At 40.8% G+C, this 20960-nt stretch overlaps 1 protein-coding gene across 1 annotated transcript; it reads right to left on the bottom strand.

Annotated features, from left to right (window-relative positions):
* Positions 1-12255: 12255 nt before the first annotated feature.
* Positions 12256-17548, bottom strand: LOC140229244 (zinc finger protein 703-like). The gene is made up of 2 exons (XM_072309521.1): positions 17268-17548; positions 12256-15739 (listed from the first exon to the last, which is right to left on the bottom strand). Exons 1-2 carry the CDS (start codon positions 17337-17339, stop codon positions 14327-14329), a joined length of 1485 nt encoding a protein of 494 aa, XP_072165622.1. The 5' UTR covers positions 17340-17548; the 3' UTR covers positions 12256-14326.
* Positions 17549-20960: the final 3412 nt, after the last annotated feature.

The raw sequence follows: 20960 nt of genomic DNA on the forward strand, positions 1-20960 counted from the left end.
TGATACAGTATAAGATATTGAAAATCAAAATCGATGGCCTTCTTGCATTATTTGCCTTATTCCCATTCCAAAATATGATAAAGAAAAAGACACCATCGACATGTTGGGAGTGATGATCCATACGATGACAAGCATTTATGTCATTCACGATTTACTCACGTACAACACGTGTTTGATGGTGAGTGGAGGTTTTGTTATATGCCCACTATCCTCATGTATCCTTCGTCTTGCACGTCTTCTGTGGAACGAATATTGCTGGCTGTTGGCCACAAAATTCCTGCTTTGTTCGTCGTCTGCGTTCTCCAAGTTAAAGGGATGGTGTAGTATCGGCGGAGATGAAGATTGAGCTTTAAACTTTTCGCAAGATGATAAGAAACCACTTATGAAATGTTACAGAGCATGCTATTCTAAGAGAAGTTCAAAGCTTATTTCATGAAAATCGGTTTTGAAATGGCTGAGACATCTTAAAATCAAAGTAAAACAAAGCGACCCTCATAAAAGGTGCGGGTCCCACCTTTTATTAGCATCGCTTGGGTTGGGATATCTCAGCCATTTCAAAACCAATTTTCATCAAATAAACGTTGAATTCCTCTTGGAATGACATGCTCTTTCATACTTCATAAGAGATTTCTCATTATCTCACCACAAAAATTTGAAACCTAAAGTCAGGTCTCAACCATAACTAGATCATCCCTTTAAAGACACTTGGGTCGACTCTAAATTCTTCCATAACCACTATCAACTTTGATGCGCGAGTTGTCTATAGTATAACTTCCCAAACGATAAAAACCATGTTCTGCATATGATACGCACATGATATTGTATGCAAACAGCTAAGATGTAGCATACAATTTGATTACTTCGAGTAATTCAAAACTGGAATTCAAAGTTAGAATGACATACACCTATGCTAAGAATGAGCCAAGAGTGATTATTGAATCATTTTGGAAGGGTTACGTATTTCTATCATTAATTTGTTAAATCTACAGTTTCTTTCTACAACACATACAAAATGAGAAATCATATATTTCAAATGTAAGGCCTATGTGAGAGCAAGGTTTGGAACCCCTCCCACCCCCCTCCCAACCCCCCCCCCAAAAAAAAAAAGAGAGATAGAGACAGAGCAAAAGCCAAGTTGAGGACTGTGTATATCAGGCACGACACATGAGAATGTTACTCGTGAGATCTCCTGGGGACGAACCAAACGGAGCATCGAATGTTCATCTCCCCCACATACACCTGCCGATACAACAGACCCTTCTGGACCCCATGGCAGCAAATTCGTAACATCAATACTTGCAAACATTATTGAAGAACAAGGTGTGGGTGGGTATATTAGCCATCTACATTGACATTCACTGCATTGGGCATAAGCTTGCTTGCGTATATCATATATGCGTGTGTGTGTGTGTGTGTGTGTGTAATGTAGATGGATGTTTGTTTGTGTGTGAACTATTTATTATTTTTTACATACACATACATGCTCTTACAGAACGATTTATTATTTTTTCCTATCATCCATGACTTTCAGACAGCATTCATGAATAATGAGCAGACAATGCTGCCTTGTTAGTAGACCTACGTGCTACCGGCATCATACATCCATTATTATAGTTAAAAGGGGTCTGTCAGTATAGTAACTTCACTAAGAATTGTAATAGTAATCATAGACATGATAATACGATATCCCTTTTTTACATCCATTTGTGCGGGCATAATAGGAGAGTGAAACTTGCTTCATAAGCTCAATAAAGTTTTAAGATCTCTCTTCTTCGACCGTTCTCGTTTTGGGAGCCTATATTGGAGGCACAAAGACAGCATTACCTCTGGCAATAAAAGATAACATAAACTTGCAGTTGTAATCACTCTACCTTACATATCAAAGCAATTGATACCTTGGCATTGTTTATGGTGCGCTCCGAGTGTATACGTAGCACGCAGCAAACCGATATCAGGCAATCGTATCAAAGGAAGGAAAAGTATAGGGAATTAAAGGAGACAGTCTGATTTAAAGAAATCACATTTATATTCTGGCATCATTGTAGTTATCTGAGGATCTAACTGCCCGGATGGAAGAACTACAGGCTTTTAACAATGCAAGCCTCTGTCTTTAACACAACTGTGCAACTGTGCAATATACACAACTGTGCAATATACTTATCATAGTATTGATTAACTCGAAAGACGTTAGTCAATATCGGAAGAGATCCTAATCCATGTGCAAGCTAGCTGACAAAGATCTGTCAGTTTTCATTCATTCTGCCAAGATTCATGCAGTTCTTCCCACCCCGCGACCAAGTGATAACGAGTGGACATGAATGATTTCCAGATGAAAGGACAGAGAGTGGCTGAACGGCTTTTGTACACAGTGGACATCACGGAGGTCAAGATTATCAAAATCTCCATAACTACAACAACTAGATTAAACAATGCAAGCTGGGTCAGGACAGATATGATCATAGTGTCATTAAAGCACTGCTTTGAAAACTTGTGGCGCTTCCTCGCAGTTAGTACTTAATGCATGCGTGATAATGGTGTCTCATTTGCATACTAATGACGTATGACTGCTCGTCTTGCTCATTTACGAATCATTGTGGTAGTATAATGATATAGGAGGTAAAGGAGTGTTTTAATCTGTGATAATAAGAGTATGTGGCTTCAAACCTTCACCCAACATGTCTCGAAATGTCTGTGAACAAGATATAAACTCATAGAGCGGTTCTTCATCAAAGAACAAATGGGGACCCCTCACCTCACCATTTTCGTCATGGAAACGGTGGCAACCAATCAAAGATATTGAATACAAAGTACATAAATGTGGAGCAGATGTGCATGTATATAAAGTCTTAAAATAGGATATTCAAATAAAAAAGAATCGTATCCGTTAAACCTGGGTAATATCGAATGGGCTTTGAGGAGCAATTGCTGTATACGTTATACTACCAAATTAAAAAGCAACTTATAGAAAAGACAATAAAACCGATGAGTGACAACTGTAATTATCATTATTGCAGGTTGTTAAACTCGCACAAACAACTCAAGTTGACATTTCACTTCAAAGGGTCTGGCTCATCGACTGGTAATTGTGATGCAAGAGATTAAAAAGGGGGACATACAGACGATTCGATAACAGGTGTACAGCCATTAACACTGATTAAGGTCAGCATAGTGTGTCATGTGTCGGAAAGACATTCGAAAAGAAAGGACGTTGTATTGACTGATTTTCACATTCACAAGTCACTACAAGAGTGGCATAATATTATGCCTCAGTGGGGCTAGAACATAAGAAGGATAAGGTATAAAGTATTACTCGTCAATCTATACTGGCAGCAAACCGATACAACCAGAGTAAAATATCGTTTACACAATACATGTACAGTGTGTTATGATAAAATGTATTTTCACCGCCTGATGAATAAAGCGATATAATAATGTGCATTGTACCACACTTTTCCACCAAATCTGTTTCAACAATATCAAATGGTTCTTCCCAACAATGTCCAAATGGTTCTTCCAAACAATGCGAATAAATCAGCAGGAATAATAGAAGAATTTATCAGCCGTCATAAGCAAGGTGCATGGGAAAGAGTCTATTCAAAGGGATGGTATAGTTTTGGTTGAGATGGCGGATTCAAATTTTAACTTTTGCAAGATGATTAAAAACAACTTATGAAATATTAAAGACCAGTTATTCTAAAAGGAATCAAAGTTTATTTGATAGAAATTCGTTTTGAAGTGGCTGAGAAATCAAAAAAAAAAAAAACCCAAAAGTAAAACAAAAGGTTCCTAGTAAAAGTTGGTTCCCGTCTTTTATTAGGGCCTCTTTGTTTTTCGATGTCTCGGCATTTCCAAACCAATTTTCATCAAATAAACTTTGAATTCCTCTTAAAATTGTATGCTCTTTAATCTTTCATAAGAAGTTTCTCATCTCACAAAAAAGTTGGAAACCTGAATCCCTATCTCAACCAAAATTATAGGGCACACTATCCCCTTTTAAGGCGGAAGAAATTGTATTTTCTTCGCATACAATGCTCTCGTAACCCTTTCTGTCAGCTTACTGAGCTCCAGTGGTTATGATTATCCCTCTTGTAAGAGCCACAGAATGAAAACATTATGGCGGTAAAGAATTTTTCAAAGAATGCTGAGAGGAGAGAGAGAGAGAGAGAGAGAGAAAGAGAGGGAGAAAGAGAGATGGAGATATGGGAGAGAGAAAAACAAAAGATGACAATGACGACTCTCGTAGCAACTCAATCGTAGCGACGAGTGTGTGGGGAGAACAGAACGTCGTGAATAAAGGGCGCCCACGTACTCTCATAGAGTGCGATGTTTGCGAAAGAGGTGTGCGTTGGCGGCAGTCACACACAGTGCCAATGTAACTATTTTCAAAAAAGTCGCTTTTTCAATCACCTCAACGAGAAATCTTTCCATGTTATATGCCGTAAGTAGCTTTCTATGGATATAATTATATGCTCCTTTGTATTCATTATTTATGTAACTGTGCATTTACAGTTACATGTGACCTTTTGTTATGATGTTCTATCTTAAAACGGCGGATATACGTTGATAAAAGCAAAACGACAAAAATCCCCTATGTTCTAAGAACTGTGGGGGGGGGGGCAAAGGGAGAGACTTGTTTATGAGGAGAACTTCCAAGCCATGTCCAAGTTAATTGATCTTATCAAATAAAGTAACAGGACTGTGATTCATTTTCTTGTTAAATAGAGCAAAGAATATGATGATTAACATGTTTGGAGGGGCACTTTTGAAAGGGAGAGTTATACAGTACTAGTAGTTTCTAGATTATCAAGCACAACCCCCCCCCCCTTTTTTTTAAAGGTCTGATGCTATGGTATCTCTGTGTGCAAAGCGATATGATATTTTGAGACAATGGAATCATTATCTCATTTTATTAGGATATAGTGTAGGATTGTGACATGATCCGTCTTGTGCATGGGAGTTTGTGAAAATTTCACGTGTCAAAATTCTTCTTTTTTTCCGTGCGATTTTGACACACTGTCGGTGTGTGCCCGCCAGTGTGTGCTCGTGTGTGTGTGTATGTGCTTTAAAGGTAGGGGATACCTTTTACAGAACTCCCAAAATGCAGCAAAACATTAAATATGAACCTCAGGGTACTTGTTTAGGCCACTGCTTAGAAATGTGGAAGTCAACAGTTATCTACAATTTGAATAATGCACAGAACTCAACTACTCAGTAGTTCTGTGTGTCAGCCACACTTAAGCCTTTTTGTTGCAGTCTTCTGTATTTTCTATCGATAAACACAAATCTAAAAGTATAAGAGCTGATGTAATAACATATAGAGTGTGTGGCAAGAATGTATATAGAAATGTTTGTAAGTTTTGATGAACTTTATTCACAAAATATACATAATGGACACACATGCAGTGCATGGGTCTGCAAAGGTAGCCTAGTAATGTACTGGAATTTACGGTGAGCCCCGAAAAGAATTTAATTCAAAATCTAACGGTCAATAAAAATGTACTAAATGTTACCTTCCACTTTCAATACTTTATGGGAGTTTCTAACATGATACTCTCTTCAACATACCACTGTATTTATACAACTCTTCATTTAAGGCATGCAAATGTGATTCCCTACCTTTAAATATGATTTTATCTACCTTTTCTCTCTCTCTCTGTCTCTCTCTCTTGTACAGGAGTAGAGATGCCCTTTAAACTAGCATGGACACGTTTTGAAATATAGTAAGTTGTCACTGGCGGGACAGGGTTGAGTTTACTTCATATCTATTTAACCACAGTTAAAAAAAAAAAAAAAAAAAAAAAAAAACTGCTGTCAGCTGTAAGCTATTTTCAACAAGGCCGTGAAATTATATGATATCATAACAAAAAATACGATAATAGAACAATTGGGCCAACAAGGAGAGGCACAAATAATTCTAATTATCTGATAATTCTAATAATAATTCTAAAACACTACAGCAAACATCAAATAATTTTTTTTTGTCATTTCAGCTACAACAAGTACCAAAGTCGTTTAGAGCTGAAATGAACAACATGCTCCTTTGATCATCTCATTAGATATGGGTAGAATTCCCTGAACTTGTAAACGAAAGAAAAAAAAAACACTAAGAAAGCAATTCCATCGAAAACGTGCCCTCTGTTTCCCAATACCCATTCCGTATAGCACGGTGATACGGATCTCTTTGTATAGAAATATTCCCCTTCATGCGTGACATTGTTCAGCGGTAGCCGCGATGAATGCGCATATTTTGCATTTACATCAAGGGCAAGATATTCGCGAGCGATTAACAAAAAATCAAGGGGGCCGATAAACATCATTTGTATCACAGTCGAATACATCACAGGTATATCGAGTCGTTTGTAAAAAGGAGCAGACTTCTTCTCCTGTTTGCATTTGTTGTTGTTAATGTTGCTGCTGCTGATAATGGGAAACGAATATCAGATGAGTGAATAAAAAGGCATCATGGAAAGAAATTTGCAAACGTAGCTTTCACTCTGCTACTGAATTTCATTAAGTTGATAATACTTTATATAAATACATATATATAATCGTGGTCGAATTTGAGACATTCTACACTAAACTATTGTTCATTTTATTCCACTGGGTGTTTAGGCTGAATTTTGTTAGTGGCAAGCAGATATGCAAATTAGATGGGGGATGATGGTTTCGTAAGGCTCGCATTGATAAACATCAATTGACATAGATCTTCGCGTAATATTCTCTTCTGACATGAAATACACACACACACAAAAAAAGAAAAATTGTATCTATTATAGTAAATCACTGCCATGCTGTCATAACCTTGCATTGTTGTTGTTTTTTTTTATTTGGTTGTCAGCGTTTACCATAAAACATATAAAACGTGATCCTTATAAAATTTTGTGAACAAACCAGTTGGAGAGTATTAAGTTGATGACTTTATCCAACTCGTGTAATTTGCATATACATGTATGTGCTTGCGACAGCTGCTACTGTTTGAGGAAACATGTGAAATGAACATGCCCTGAACATAGAGACTCAAAGAAGAAGAAAAAAGATTAACAGAATAGACAGTGTCTGGGACACAAAGGAATTTCCTCCGCATATATGTTGCGTATCCATGAGTCGCTTATCATTCGACGAGCTATTCGTTAAGTGGATCAGAATAAAGCATGGTTAGTTTGACAGTGTGGAGACATACAAAACGATGCAGTTGTAATTTGCCCTTGTATCACAAATCGAATGCTGCACACTAGCATACCTTATACCATGCAGTTTATTTTGGTCGAGGTTTCTTTATTTCCAACGAAGACGATCAGGTAGGTACATCTGGCATGCCAACTGAATGACTTCAAGTAGTGTAAATTGCAGACCGTCGATAGCTATGCACGTAAAGTAAAGAGCCGTTTATACTGTATCAACGTCTCTCACATGTGTTTACAAAGTTCCGGAGTAGTTTTCCATACAGAATAGTGACGACTATTGCTGATTTTTTTTTTTCTATGGGAATGACAAGCCACAGTTTGTAGTACAGAATCAGTGCCATGTTATGTTCGTTTCAAGAGCTTTTCTGTGTTTCTGCTCATCAGTTCTATAAACTAATTATAAAGGTATGCAGCTGTATTTGAGAAAAATTAATCATCTTTACAGAATGATAGACTCTATACGTGGCTGCGTACATGCATTTTATGTATATTGTACCATACTTGTCCCCTGCGCCCTGCCTCTACTACACGGACAAGAAAAACGCAGCAGGATTCCTCGACATTTATATCTTTCTTTTCCTTGAAGTGCTCATGGCGCCGTCCAGTCATTTAAAGGTATAATATACCATTTGCAGATGAAACAAAAAGTCAGTTGTAGTGCTTCAAAATAGTTCTAAAATACGAGTTTGGGATAGACGCAGCCAATGTTAAAAAAAGAATCAGCATAACTAATGTTAAGTATTGTAAAATATACAAAATGTGAACAATAATTATGATAAAAATGTTTTTAGACTAAACCGTCTGCATATAGCTATGGTTTAGTGAGAAAAATAGTAATATCCCCTTATAATATAAGGTTTTATTGGGAAATGTTTACGTGGTAGGACGTTTTGTGATACAGCTGACCTGCACATATGCGTCAAATGTGATATCTCGAACATTTTTGTTTTTAGATCACTGCTCCCAATGGCCAACAGGATCTTAAAAGGGGAAGTTTCCCCCCATATACATGTGGACTGAGTGAATGCAGCAATGTAGGTTGAACACATGGGTGAAGTTTGAGCAAAATCTGACAATCCGTGCAAAAGTTATGACTTCTCAAAGTTTCGGTGCCACCAGTGCTGGGTGTTCATGACGTCACGGAAGAACGATAATAACGAAAATACATATCTATAAGGAGAATCCCGCAAAATGTCTTTTTTTTTTCTAGCAAAATGAAGAGCAATTACCTTATCTCTTTCAGAAGCAGGAAAATAATACAACCATGTCAGTAACAATGCATAAAAAAATGAAATTTTGCGGAACTCTAGTTTGTAAATGCTCATTATATCAGTGTTCTGCAGTGACGTAACGAATTGGTGTAGTCTTCTCATCGAAAACTTTATATCAATAATTTTTAGACAGCTCGCATGATTTCCTCAAACGTCACTGATGTGTTCTACTAATATTGCTGCATTTCACTCAATCAACATACTTGGGGAAACTTTCTGTGTCTTTAAGGAGGATTGTCCCTTTAAGGAGGACTGTGCTATATACTGTGAACCAGGTTCTCGACTCTTGCACAAGAAGGCAAGGTTTCGAATCCTGCCCAGGGAGTGCGATCTCGGACTACACTGTAAGTTATCATTGCTATAAGCAGCATCAGGAGTATCATTTTCGCTATTATGAGTATTATGATTACCATCACGTTTGTCTTCACAGAGTGATTTCCCATCGAAGACATGAACGCTCAATAACGTGATAGCAATGTCCGTTGTCACATGCAATTTGTCGATCGTTCTGGTTGTCTAATTTAATGACGGCTAATACATGATATCTCATATACGTGTACGTGTATATCATTTGTATAGAGCAAGTGGTGACAGCCACCATTACGTATCAAACAATTTACTTACAATTTGCATACTCATCATAAAGCATACATTATTATGGCCAAAAAAGTTGACAAAGGGCCAAAGTGGGCTCATAAACACATGATGTGCATATTTGTGAAAATGTGAATAACACTGAATGAGAACATTAATCAACATTTCAACCTAACGTTTGCTCTTCGAATGATACATTTTGTCTTGAAGCAACGGTCAGGTGCATAAGAATTTTTCATCAGTGTAATGAGGGATTCGAGATTTATTCCGTCTCCCACCGCGCAAAGTGGTCTCTCAAAAATAGGATCAGTTACCATGGTTACTGATCTATACACATGCTCTTGTGACGTCAACTTCCAATGTCCAGCTCAAAAAAAGGATGGAGATTTTGAAGGTTTACAGATGTACACTTTATTTTTTTTTCCTTTTAGATGCAACCCTCATTTAAATCGGTTGATGTCATGAAATGCAATAAATAAAGCACCGTTGCAATTGCCTCCGTGATTAGACGTTACTTATTACGTCATGAATAGTGTGTTCATGAGATTTCGGGTGAAAATATTTGATATTGCTGACAACCAGGTGTATACATCAGGCAAGCAAATAGACAATGCAGACGATGGTGCGCTGTCATCGCATCTGAGTTTCAAGCACTACAGTAGTAGGTTCGAACATAAGAACTACGGCCTGTATCAGACTGAATTCTCCATCTCACATTAAAGGGGATGGCTAGTAACTGATCAGTGGGAATCAGTGGGAATGCTGGGGGATGATTGTTCCAATCCTTGTGGGATTCATTTAAAGGGGAAGGCTAGTAACTGATCAGTGGGAATCAGTGGAAATGCTGGGAGGTGATTGTTCCAATCCTTACGAGATTCATTCAAGAGTTCATTGTATATCTATTGTTGTGTGAAAATGATTTGCTTCAAAACGGTCTCATATTCAAGTAATGTGCAGATTAATGCTCCGTCACTGACCAGGGACGCTAACCTGGAAGCATTAAACTGCACATTACTTGAATATGAGACCATTTTGAAGCAAATCATTTTCACACAACAATAGATATACATTGAACTCTTGAATGAATCCCATAAGGATTGGAGCAATCATCTCCCAGCATTTCCACTGATTCCCACTGATCAGTTACTAGCCTTCCCCTTTAAGAGTACATTATGTATCTATTGTTGTGTGAAAATTATTTGCTTCAGAATGGTCTCATATTCAAGTAATGTGCAGTAATGTTTGCAGGTTAGCATGCCTGTACAGTGACGGGGCATTAAACTGCACATTACTTGAATATGTTTATATGTACATTGTTTTGCTTTTTAAAGGAAAGGGGTTAAAAGAGAGAGAGAGAGAGAGGAAAAAGAAACTAAACCTACCTTCACACTTTCCCATTCCAGCAAATGCAATCCTATTTTACAATCTTTAATTGCTTTTTCCTATATTCCAAAAAGCTTTTTACAATGTATATATTTTGACGACTGACGGTGTGTTGTATAAATTAGGAATTTATGATAGATACAAAATGAACACACTCGAATTACATCATTTAATTCTCGGTGAGTTCCCCACTAGAATATATTCCCAACTTACATACTTTAATCTAAACAATTTTAATTTATGTTTAATTTGCTGCCATTATGCTTTTGCCTTTACAAAATCCCAACATAAATGTAAATAAGTTTACATCCTTGCTTACCCAGAAGAACAAATATATCAGTAACAAAGCCAAACTTCAAGAGATATTCCTTAGTATATATACAGCTCCAAGAAGTAATTTTAACTGGAAATTTCTAAGCTTCTAAAAACATTCCTCATATATCATCTTGCCTTTAAGTAACATTTATTTATTATCGAAGATCATTTGGTTCATGTGACCTCCCAGCCTTTCGCAAATCGTCCAAATCTTGCCACTCTCGTAACACTTTGTATCTCTAATTAGAAAGGTGGCATTTTTACAGATAATTTTGTTATATACATGAATAATTATTGCACTAAAATATGAAACTACCACATATTAATCTGGAAACGTATTTAAAATACTTTTCCAGACCACGACTCTTTATCTACAGAGAAGTCTCTTAAGCCACATTACTCAGTAGTTGAGGCTTAGCAAATAAAACAAAATACCACATTCGGAACCATCCATCCTCATTTCATGGTACATAATTTTTATGTATATTCTTTTTATACTGTATTTTTCCTTTCAAATAAACATCATACGTTTAAACTACATTTCCTTTTTTCTCTCTCTCTAGATGGAACTACGGGACAACAGTTACTATTGAAACGTTGATTAATCTGGAAAATTTATTTATTCCATTAATTCGTCTTATCTAAACAGGGCAACTCCGTCAGCAGTTGTACACTGTTGTTTTTTTTATCAGAGGTGGGACTGTATCACAATACAACATGCTTATAATTTAAGTGAATTAATTTTCCCAATCAATGACAAATCCCTTCACTTCAACCAATCAAATATTTTACATTACATCTGGTATTTTCGTATCTACAGAAAAATAAACACCTAGAATGTTCACTCGCCGCAAATGTCTCTGTGATAAATGGGTGTAGGTATGAGTGTGTGTGTGTGTTTGTTTGTTGCTTTGTATTTGATTTCACAAGTTTACTAGTTTATCACTCCCACTTTCAAGATAGCCATACGTGTTTTGGAAATCTCTCCTCGAAGTATACAAGTTGCTGTTGATACCATTCACATTCACATCTGGGTCCCGTTTCATAAAACTATTTATCAGTAACTGCCACATTTCTATGACAAATTTGCTCCCACCCAATCAGATGCAAGGATCTGAGTAGCTTATAACAACTATCGCAACTTGTTATTGATAACAAGTTATATGAAACGGGGCCAGTTATCATCGTATTTGTCATGTCAAATTCTTTGATTTAAAACTAAAAAATTCAAGTGTATTTAAATTAATCTCTCAATTTATCCGAGCTAAATCTTTAAAATAATTCCTACACATAGAGCGCACACACAGATACACACACACACACACACCGTAAGCACATTTACACTCCATAATACACGCAAACACTTCGTAGGTAAAACAAATAAGGGATATAACCTCCAACAACCTCGACACAGCCTATCACCCAGTACATCAGGTCTCAACAAAAATGCCTAAGATTCAGAGGAATGACGGACAATTGTACAAATTCAGTTTCATTTTCAACAGATGGAATATTTTTTTTAATATCTCTCAACTTTACATGTATTTACATCATGGGCATTTCATGTCGCACATTGCGTATCTCCTCCTCTCTGTACAGAATGTCATATATACACATTATAAATAGAGCCAGAAGATACACGGGATGAAAACAACAACTCAGTACACATATTCCAGTAAAATTAACTGAACAGCTTTCAACAGTCTTGTTTTCCTAGGTTTTTTTCTCTCTTTATCCCCATTTAAACTCGGGAATTAATTTACGCCGACTATAGCACTGGACGGGCATGCGAGTTGACAAGCAACAGAAGAGTCCAATATTATGAAGCATGTTTGGCAACATTTTCAAAATTAAAATTACTGCCGCCAGCATCTACGATGCTTTGGGCGTAAAATGGAACATAGCAACAAGATGTGGGTTTATTTAATAAATTACGCTTGCCTAAATAACGAAATAATGCCAGCCATGTCAGTTCCAGAGACACTGTTAAATAGATGGCTTTGAAGTCCAAAAACAAAAGAATGGACTACTTGATATTATAATTATACTTCCGTCTGTCCAGCCCCCTCCCCCTTTCCCCAGTAGCAAAGATATACTTGTGATTAATTCGGCCGCTAATGGAAGAGGCATTAAAAGATTCATGAGTGGGGAGCAAAAGCGCTAAAGAGGAGATAAAATACGAGTCGCCGCGTCCGTGCCCATCAGTATTATGATACCGAGTCGGATTTATGTTCTTTCACGGGGTTCAAGCCCTACAGATTGTCAAGCTAGCCTACGACCCGCCGATGATAATTCACCCCGGCGAAGCCCCAGCGATAGCGCATCAATCATCCGCCCAGTCATCAGGGCGTTATTGAAGCGTGGCTCGCTCTCGCAATAAAAAATAGAAGGGGAAGAAGCTGAAGAGATGCAGCGAGCGAGGGGAGAGACGGAGAGGGGAAAACAAAACTGAAATAAGCGACTAATGACAGGAGCATAAATGATCGCCACGGCTCGCCAATACGGCACCTTCCTCGCCCTTACTGCAAACATGATCTAGCTTCAACTCTCTCTCCCCGCGCCAGCGAGGAAGATAAATGGCTACACTGGTCTGTTTGCGCGGAAACTATAATTCATGGCACAGCGTGTTCGGAGGGGGACGAGGTGGAGAGTGTTATGTGATTTTGTCCAGAAATGAATAATAATAAAGCCTTTTCTAATGAAAGGGGACTTCACTCATTCTCAAATGTCCCTGAAGCATAGGACCTCATCTTCAAACAGAGGCTTTTAACTGTGACCAGTTCTCCATAGAGAAGACAGCATCACTACAAACACGCCTTCCCCATTCTGTTTGGATGCTCAAGCGAGGGGCTGGATAGCTGTTTTAGCGACAAGTGGATATTTGATTAATGATGACACGAATGAAAGCGTGCTTCGAGGGAAAATTGACACTCGATTCGCTCTTCCCCCACTTGACAAGAACCCTGCTAATTTCTTGGATTTTTCCTTAAGCCGAGGTGGAAGGCAATTTAAATCGAGCGGATAGTCCGATTAGTTGTAACGACATGAGCAAACCACCTCCTCACTTTTTTCATCTTTGGCTGTCACTAGACGTGACATGGCAGAAGGGAAATGTGGAGTGACTGAGAAAAATATGAGCACTTCCCTCTTTCTTGCAAATGAAGAGCATTTTGACAGTGACTTGTCTTGTCAGGGAGAACACGAGATTGTTATGGAGACCACAAGTAACTTCTACAACTGCAGTAGGCATTTCAGATTCAATAGTGCCATGCTACACATACTTGGTATTTCCTCCTTAGATTCCACTTTTTGTTTCACATGAGTTTTAAATTTTTGACACATCATAGGGGGAATAGTACTTTTCAAGAGAAGACATCTTATTAGAATAAGATTTACCAAGCTACCAACAATAATATGATACTACAAGTACTTGTTTTGGAAAATAACACATTGAACACAACAAGCTTTCTCTAATCAACACTTTGAGCACAGGAGAAATCACATAGTATTTTGCTGTTTAGACAACAGACTTGTTACAAAGAAATCTCTTTCCAGTCCTTCCAAAGTCCATGATTGATGCTAGTGAGGCACACCAGCTGCTGCCAGTCGCCCTTTGAGGTCATGGAGGGCATAAGGAGGATAGTACGCACCAGCTGGGAGTCCAGGAAGGGTGGCCAGGGAGGAGGGAACAGGTGACTTGTAAGGGTGATAGCGCAGCGCTGAGCCAGGACTAAGGGGGGATGGTGGAACTCCTGGTTTTGTAAGTCCGAGAGAGCCCGGGATGGGAGCCGCTGCTGGGTAGTGCATGTAGTACGCACTCAGCTGAGCATTTAGTGTCGAAGCTGCTGCTAGGGTGTACGGAGATGCACTGACAACAGATGCTTCGCTCGACTGCATGGTGTGTGTGCGTAGATGTTGCAGCAACTCCTCCCCACTGCTGAAACGCTTCCCACAACTTGTGTTGCCCGAAACCCAGTTGCAGACATGTCCGTGCTCGGTTTGGGCGGGAACAGGCGGGGGAGGGTAGAAATAAGGCGTGGCAGCGGCGGTGGGACTACCCGACGGGAAGTATGCAGGAATAGCACCAGGAACCGGAAGAGCAAATGGGACAGCCCCTCCCAAAGTGAGTCCATCATGTCTGCACTGTGTGCATGCCCCAGCTGCGAGTGATGCTGTTTGGCAGTGAGTGCAATATGGGTCACGGCAAATTGGCATCAACGTGGTTCCACCATCAGCAGTTTTTACACGTGCATAAGCAGTGGCATATGGTGATCCTGCTGTAGCAGCTAGAAGATGTCCTGCATGGTCCTTGGACAAGTTTGCAGGGTCAGTGAGGTGGGAGAGATGTCCAAGCAGCTGTGAGGGGCAGCCACAATGTCCTGATGTAGGTGGAGTACTGGCGAGAGAGGTGGATGGTTTGAATCCAGTAGCGAGAGCTGGAGGTACGAGATGTGTGGGGAGAATGGGGGCGGATGACACCTGGGCATGTGGCTTGGAGTCTCCACGCTGACTGGGGCTGTGAGCTCCAGAGCTGGTGCAGCCCAAACTGTGTCCAGTACTGGTGTGACTAGATACGGTTTCTGTTGAACTCTGGTTCGAACTCGGTCTCGACGACTCCGTTCGCGCTTTCACCGGCGATGCGGGCGAAGATGTGAAAGTCGTGGCGCTGGCGATGGGCTTTGAGTCGGCACTCGTGATAACGCTGAGCGGTGACCCTCTCGACGCAACCTTGTCCGACGAAGAGTAAGATGCGATCTTTGTGACGTGAGCGTCGCCCTCGCGCTTCTCATTCTGCTTATACGGCTTGAACGACGACAGGCGGTCGAGATCGGAGACGGTAGTGGCGGCTTTCTCCGGCGACTTCTTGCCGCCGATGTCGAGCGGAGCAGTAAGAGCTGTCTTTGCCTCGCTTGAGCTCGGGGGCGGATCCGGCTTGCCGATGCTGCTGCAAGTTTGAGCGAGCAGTGCCAACGGACTCTTCTTTGCGTCCAACTACAACACAAAAATAGAATAAGAACATAAATAAAGTACATGATCCCAACTTTTTCCTATCAACAGGTGAAAAAGACATCATATACCCGTCCCACTAAAATTGAATGAATTTAAAATTAAAAGAACGCGTGTTATTACCGGGTACCACATCATACAGCTGCACGTGCACGATCACTATTTCGTTACTGCGTGGTAAAATATCGGCCGAAATAACGCGTAGGTTACAGCTATAAAAAAAAAAAAAATGGAATGACTGAACAATTATTTCTCGGATATTTCACTGCTAATTCTTGTAATAATTTTCTGCCGGACCGTGGAAAATGCTGTCCTATATTGAAGCTTGACAACATTTTAACACTTTTGAACTCTGGGGTTGCGTTAACAAAATGACATGTGACAATGCATACCTTTCCGATGTTTCAATATCCACCTACCCCACGTAGATACATATAATGTATTCATGGCGTTTGTATTTGTAAAAACTATAGTTAGTACCAGAATTTCCAAGGATGACAAGACACGAGAAAACACATCCAAGTTTAGTTGAAACTGCCGAGGTTGACGCAACATTTCAAAGTCAATATAAATCAACAATTTCCTCTGCAAAAACATTGAAAGCCGATCTGTTTCGGTAATTTTACAGATATTCGGTACATCTACTTATTGACTACTGGTTCCTTCTGTGATTATACTCAGCTGTGATTACTGATTCACACTTCATTGAAAATATATATTTCGGGCATATTGAACACACCCCTAACTGGTTGTGCTGTTGAGTACTGCCTTTAATTCTCTCTGCATCCTAAAATAGTAATTGAGGCAAGTTCACATGGCCGTTCAGTCTAATTCAGATTCGGGACGGTGATAATCGCATGAGAAAACTGAACACAGGTAATCTCCCACAGATAATTTCACAGTATCAGAACACATTGAGTATTTGGGAGAGAGAAAGGGTCTCTGTTTTACGCCATGTTGATTACTCAGTATTCTGTCATCTGCCTTGTCTCGAAAATTGAGAAATTCTAGTACGCGATTTGTGTCTCATGTTTTCGAACTCGGTCCGTTGTGCAGACGTGACTGAGGGAAATCAGCCAGGTCATGAGCTTACGTGTCATAGTCAAATAGTACATACTGAAGTGCCTAGATGTTCGATAGGAAGTTGCTAGAGACTGTGTAATAAGGAATTTTTGTGACAGTGCTTTTCATGCACATATCGGAAAATGCAATACAGCAGATTCAAGAGGACAGGATAATACACGTTATATCGGCTCGTCTGCTTTGCTCAGACAAATCACAGCGGCAGCGCGGCGGCTACTTAACAGTGGAAACGTTGATCACCATGATCACACTGCGATCTCATGCGAAATAATCATGCTACAATGTTTCATGATTTAACAGCAGCATGGTATTGCTGCAGTAAATCTCTAGCATAACCATGAAGTAGAAATTATACATTATCAACTTTTACTGCCTGCGCTGTAAGCTAGAATGATTAATCAGAGAATATGCCATGGAAACTTCAACTTACCGTGGTTGGAAGTGGGTCCATAGGCTGTAAATACTCCGTATGCATGAGCGGTTGGGTTCGTGTCGCTAGCATCGTGGCACAGTAGGTATAAACCAAGAGATATTCACCAGGTAAATTATACAAAATACACACAATAGCTGGATGATAGAAAAACAACGAGTGAAATATGTGCCCGGGTATCAGTGGGTATGGTACAGCAGAGCTGAGTCTGTCTGTCTGCTAGCAGAGTGGCAAACGGACTCGTGGAGAGAGAAGCGAGCGTGTCGCACGTCCGTTTACAACGAGAGCTGAGTGTTGAGTAGTGAGAGAGAAGTACGGGCGGCGGGCCGTCACAGCAGCCCCACTAGCTTGGGCTCATTGTGCGAACGGATTTGTCTGGGCAAAGCCACACAAGCATTCCTCTAAGTATGCCGCCAGCGCAGACAACACACAAAACCACAAATTTGCCGACAACACTTCTAGTCAAACATTGAATTTACAACGCGAGATGAAGGGACTTCACCGCTAGCCAATCAGCGCGATGTGATTGCCGTAGCGTTCCTCGTCATTGGTCGCCGGCCTCGCGTAGCTGTCAGAGTGCCGGGATGATTGATATGTGATCCCGTCACATGCTTTGCGCCGGCCAATCAAATTCGCGATTAGCGAATTCCCGTTGGCAGGCGTCCAGTGGTGCTCGCCGTTCTGTGATCAATCAAATGCGGTGTCAGCCTTGTCAATTCCGTCTGATTTATGTCAGCGTTTTGTTGTTGATAACATGGCTCGAGTAATTTGAAAAACGGCTTTTGAAAGGGGCTATGATTCCCCGAGATAAATCGTCCCAATAATCGCAATTAATGTGTGACAACAAAGAGACCGGCGGAGTAGATTTGAATGACAACCGCACCCAAGACGACAGCCGGGGTTTTTCTATGATGGGGGGAAGGGACAGCACTGTGGGCTGCTCGTAAAACAAGCAAGCCGTACAGCACACTTTTCGCACTCCTCCCGAAATGTGTGTGTGCAGCGCTCGTCTAAAAGCCGTTTCTAAACCTCGCCGCCTTGTTTTTTCTGGGCAAACGAACTCGAGCCCGTTTTCTGGCGGGCTATTGACATCGCCGGGCCATCGGAGCTGCGGGTCGGCGGGCTTCAAAGGGCTCGTCGGAGTTGGAGGAGATTTCTATCTCTCTCGTCAATCAATCAATGGTTCAGCAAGCAGAGCTTTTCAAACAGGGATAAGATTGACGGCCGGGTAACAGACATGACAGGCCCACGGTTTTAACACAAGCTGACAGCTTGGTATGAGTGAGAGGGAGAGACGGACAGACAGAGAAATGGTGTAGGGGGGGGGGGGTAGCTCGCCAGAAGAAAAATGAGTGAGAAATGAAAGAGGGGAAATTGAGGATGGTGAAAAACGAGCTGGGTAAGGCAACGTATCCGGTCTGAGCACGTTTCTTCGGGTATTAGAGTTCTGTGGGGTAGACTGATTGACTGCGGGTCGGCAAGCGCAGAGAGCTGGAAAATGACGCTAAGGAAAACATGCTGGTTTAGGGGTTTACAGTGATGATTGCTCGGACCGCTGTCTAGGGGGGTTTCGCCATTGACTGACTCGACAATAACAACGGCCATGGCGGAGGTGCAAGGTAATGTGGGGAGGAGGGGGGAAAGGGAAAGCTTTTTTGCGACATAATGAAAGGGGCAAAGAAAATATCCGAAAACAACTGCGACCTCACTCGCTTGCACTCTCGTGGCTGAGAAGCCCAGCCGGCTTCTCGAAATTGATTATGCTGATCACATCGGCGTGAAAGCCCTGCTCTGAAGTAGCGAGCATAATGCGTGGACGAGACGGCGAGGGGAGATTGCTAAAATGATCAAGAGTGCAACCACCACGCCGCATCTGAAATTGCGATCTGTGTAATTTTTCAGTTAGCAGCGGACCCTCTGCCTAGTCTTGTTTTAAGGCGAACTTGGACACTTCCGTTATTCTCTCTCTCTGCGCAATTTCTCTTTCCTCTCTCTCTCTTTTGGAGGGGGGGGGGTATAAATTGTTCAATAAGGAAAGCATTTGATTTTAGATATTGATGCATCCCAGTTTGAAGCCATTCCTGCTTCATTGTACCAACCACGCACAGACTTTTTCCCTCAGATAGGAAGTTTATTTACGACCCACCTCCGAACCGAACCTCGACTATTTGTCGAAGTCGGGCGGCGTGTATTCATTCCACACCTTGTTTGGATGCTCAGCTCCCCCCCCCCCCCCCCCCCGTCGTAAGAAGAAACAGGGAATGGACGGTGGCGTTCGTTCGAGTTGCCTTGAACGGCGGCTAGCCTCTCCATCGCCGCCGTCATTATTTCCAGGCCTGTCATTATGGGCGTTCTTCGCCTCTTCTCGGTTTTCATATCTCCGATCCGTACGCGCGATAATGAGAGCGCAATGATCTGTGTAACGAGCAATGAATCGCCGAGCGGGCGACATGAAAGACATCCAAGGCGAAAATGATCCCGTGTTTTTCTCGTCGTGTGTTTTGCGGTACTTTCTCCTCTTTCTTCGCGATATTTCTTTCTTTCCGCCAACATCGTTCTTCTCTGCATCCCTCTCCCATTCCCCCGTTATTTTGTCGGTTATCCACTCCCCGACACGCATTGCCTGTCTCGGCCTTCTGGGATTTTTTTCCTTAATGTATGGCGTCAATTTCTTGCGATGGTCATGATGGGAAAGGAAGAAAAAGCGATCCGAATGTGCAGAAATAATTAGATCTACTCCGAACGTCATGCACTGCGACAGCGGATACAGCGACGCTCTAGCGGGAACGACGCACTGCGCGTGCGCAAAAGATGAACTCCTTAGAGTGTGAAGATGAATACAGCAATAGTATAGTGAGCTGTCCGGATTAAAAGCAAGTGTGTGTATGCCCCATCCGCAATACTTCTCAAAATGGGAAATCCCGTCAGTTCAATTTCGACCAATATCATCCTTATATCTGAACTGCTTTAATTATCAGCAGCGATTGTTTCTGACCTGCACTTTTTCAGTTCCTTGTCAAATGCATAATTTTCTCAATTCATATCCTATAGTATGATTTTATCTTACACTTACAGGTCCCAGAGAGATGTTATTTACAGAGAGATGTTATTTACATAGGCTCTTGATATGTCAACGGCACCAGGATTCAATTCCGCCATTTTTTCTTTGCCTGAGCATACATTAGCCCAACCAGTGGCCTCTTCAGAAATATAGGCGCATTTGAAACATCATGTCAAGATAAATCAATCCTCACAGCCCACATCTGACATGGATTGTTTGATAATTCTATTTGTTCACCCTGAAAAACGGGTCCCGATGCTGACAGAGTGTTGGTTTTTCAAAACGTGAATGTTAGTTTGTGTTGACATCAATCAAAGACGCTTCTCTGTCACCTTCTCCACCCCATCTCTCTCCTCTCTTTCTCTTCATCTCTCTCTTTCTCTCTCTCTCTCTCATGCCCCACCCCCTTTCTCTCTGTTCCTCATCCACTGTATGAGGGCGCCCACACCTCACACTCCGCCACACACCCATAATCATGAGAAATGAAATTACTATACATTTTTCTCTGAACTCTCAGCATGGCTTCCCTCAACGTATACCATAAACATACATGTATTGTAATGTATTGTATTGTATTGTATTATATCATATTGTATTGTATTGCATTGTATTGTATTGTATTATATTGTATT

Source organism: Diadema setosum, chromosome 5, assembly GCF_964275005.1.
Source record: "Diadema setosum chromosome 5, eeDiaSeto1, whole genome shotgun sequence".
Lineage (NCBI taxonomy): Eukaryota > Metazoa > Echinodermata > Echinoidea > Diadematoida > Diadematidae > Diadema > Diadema setosum.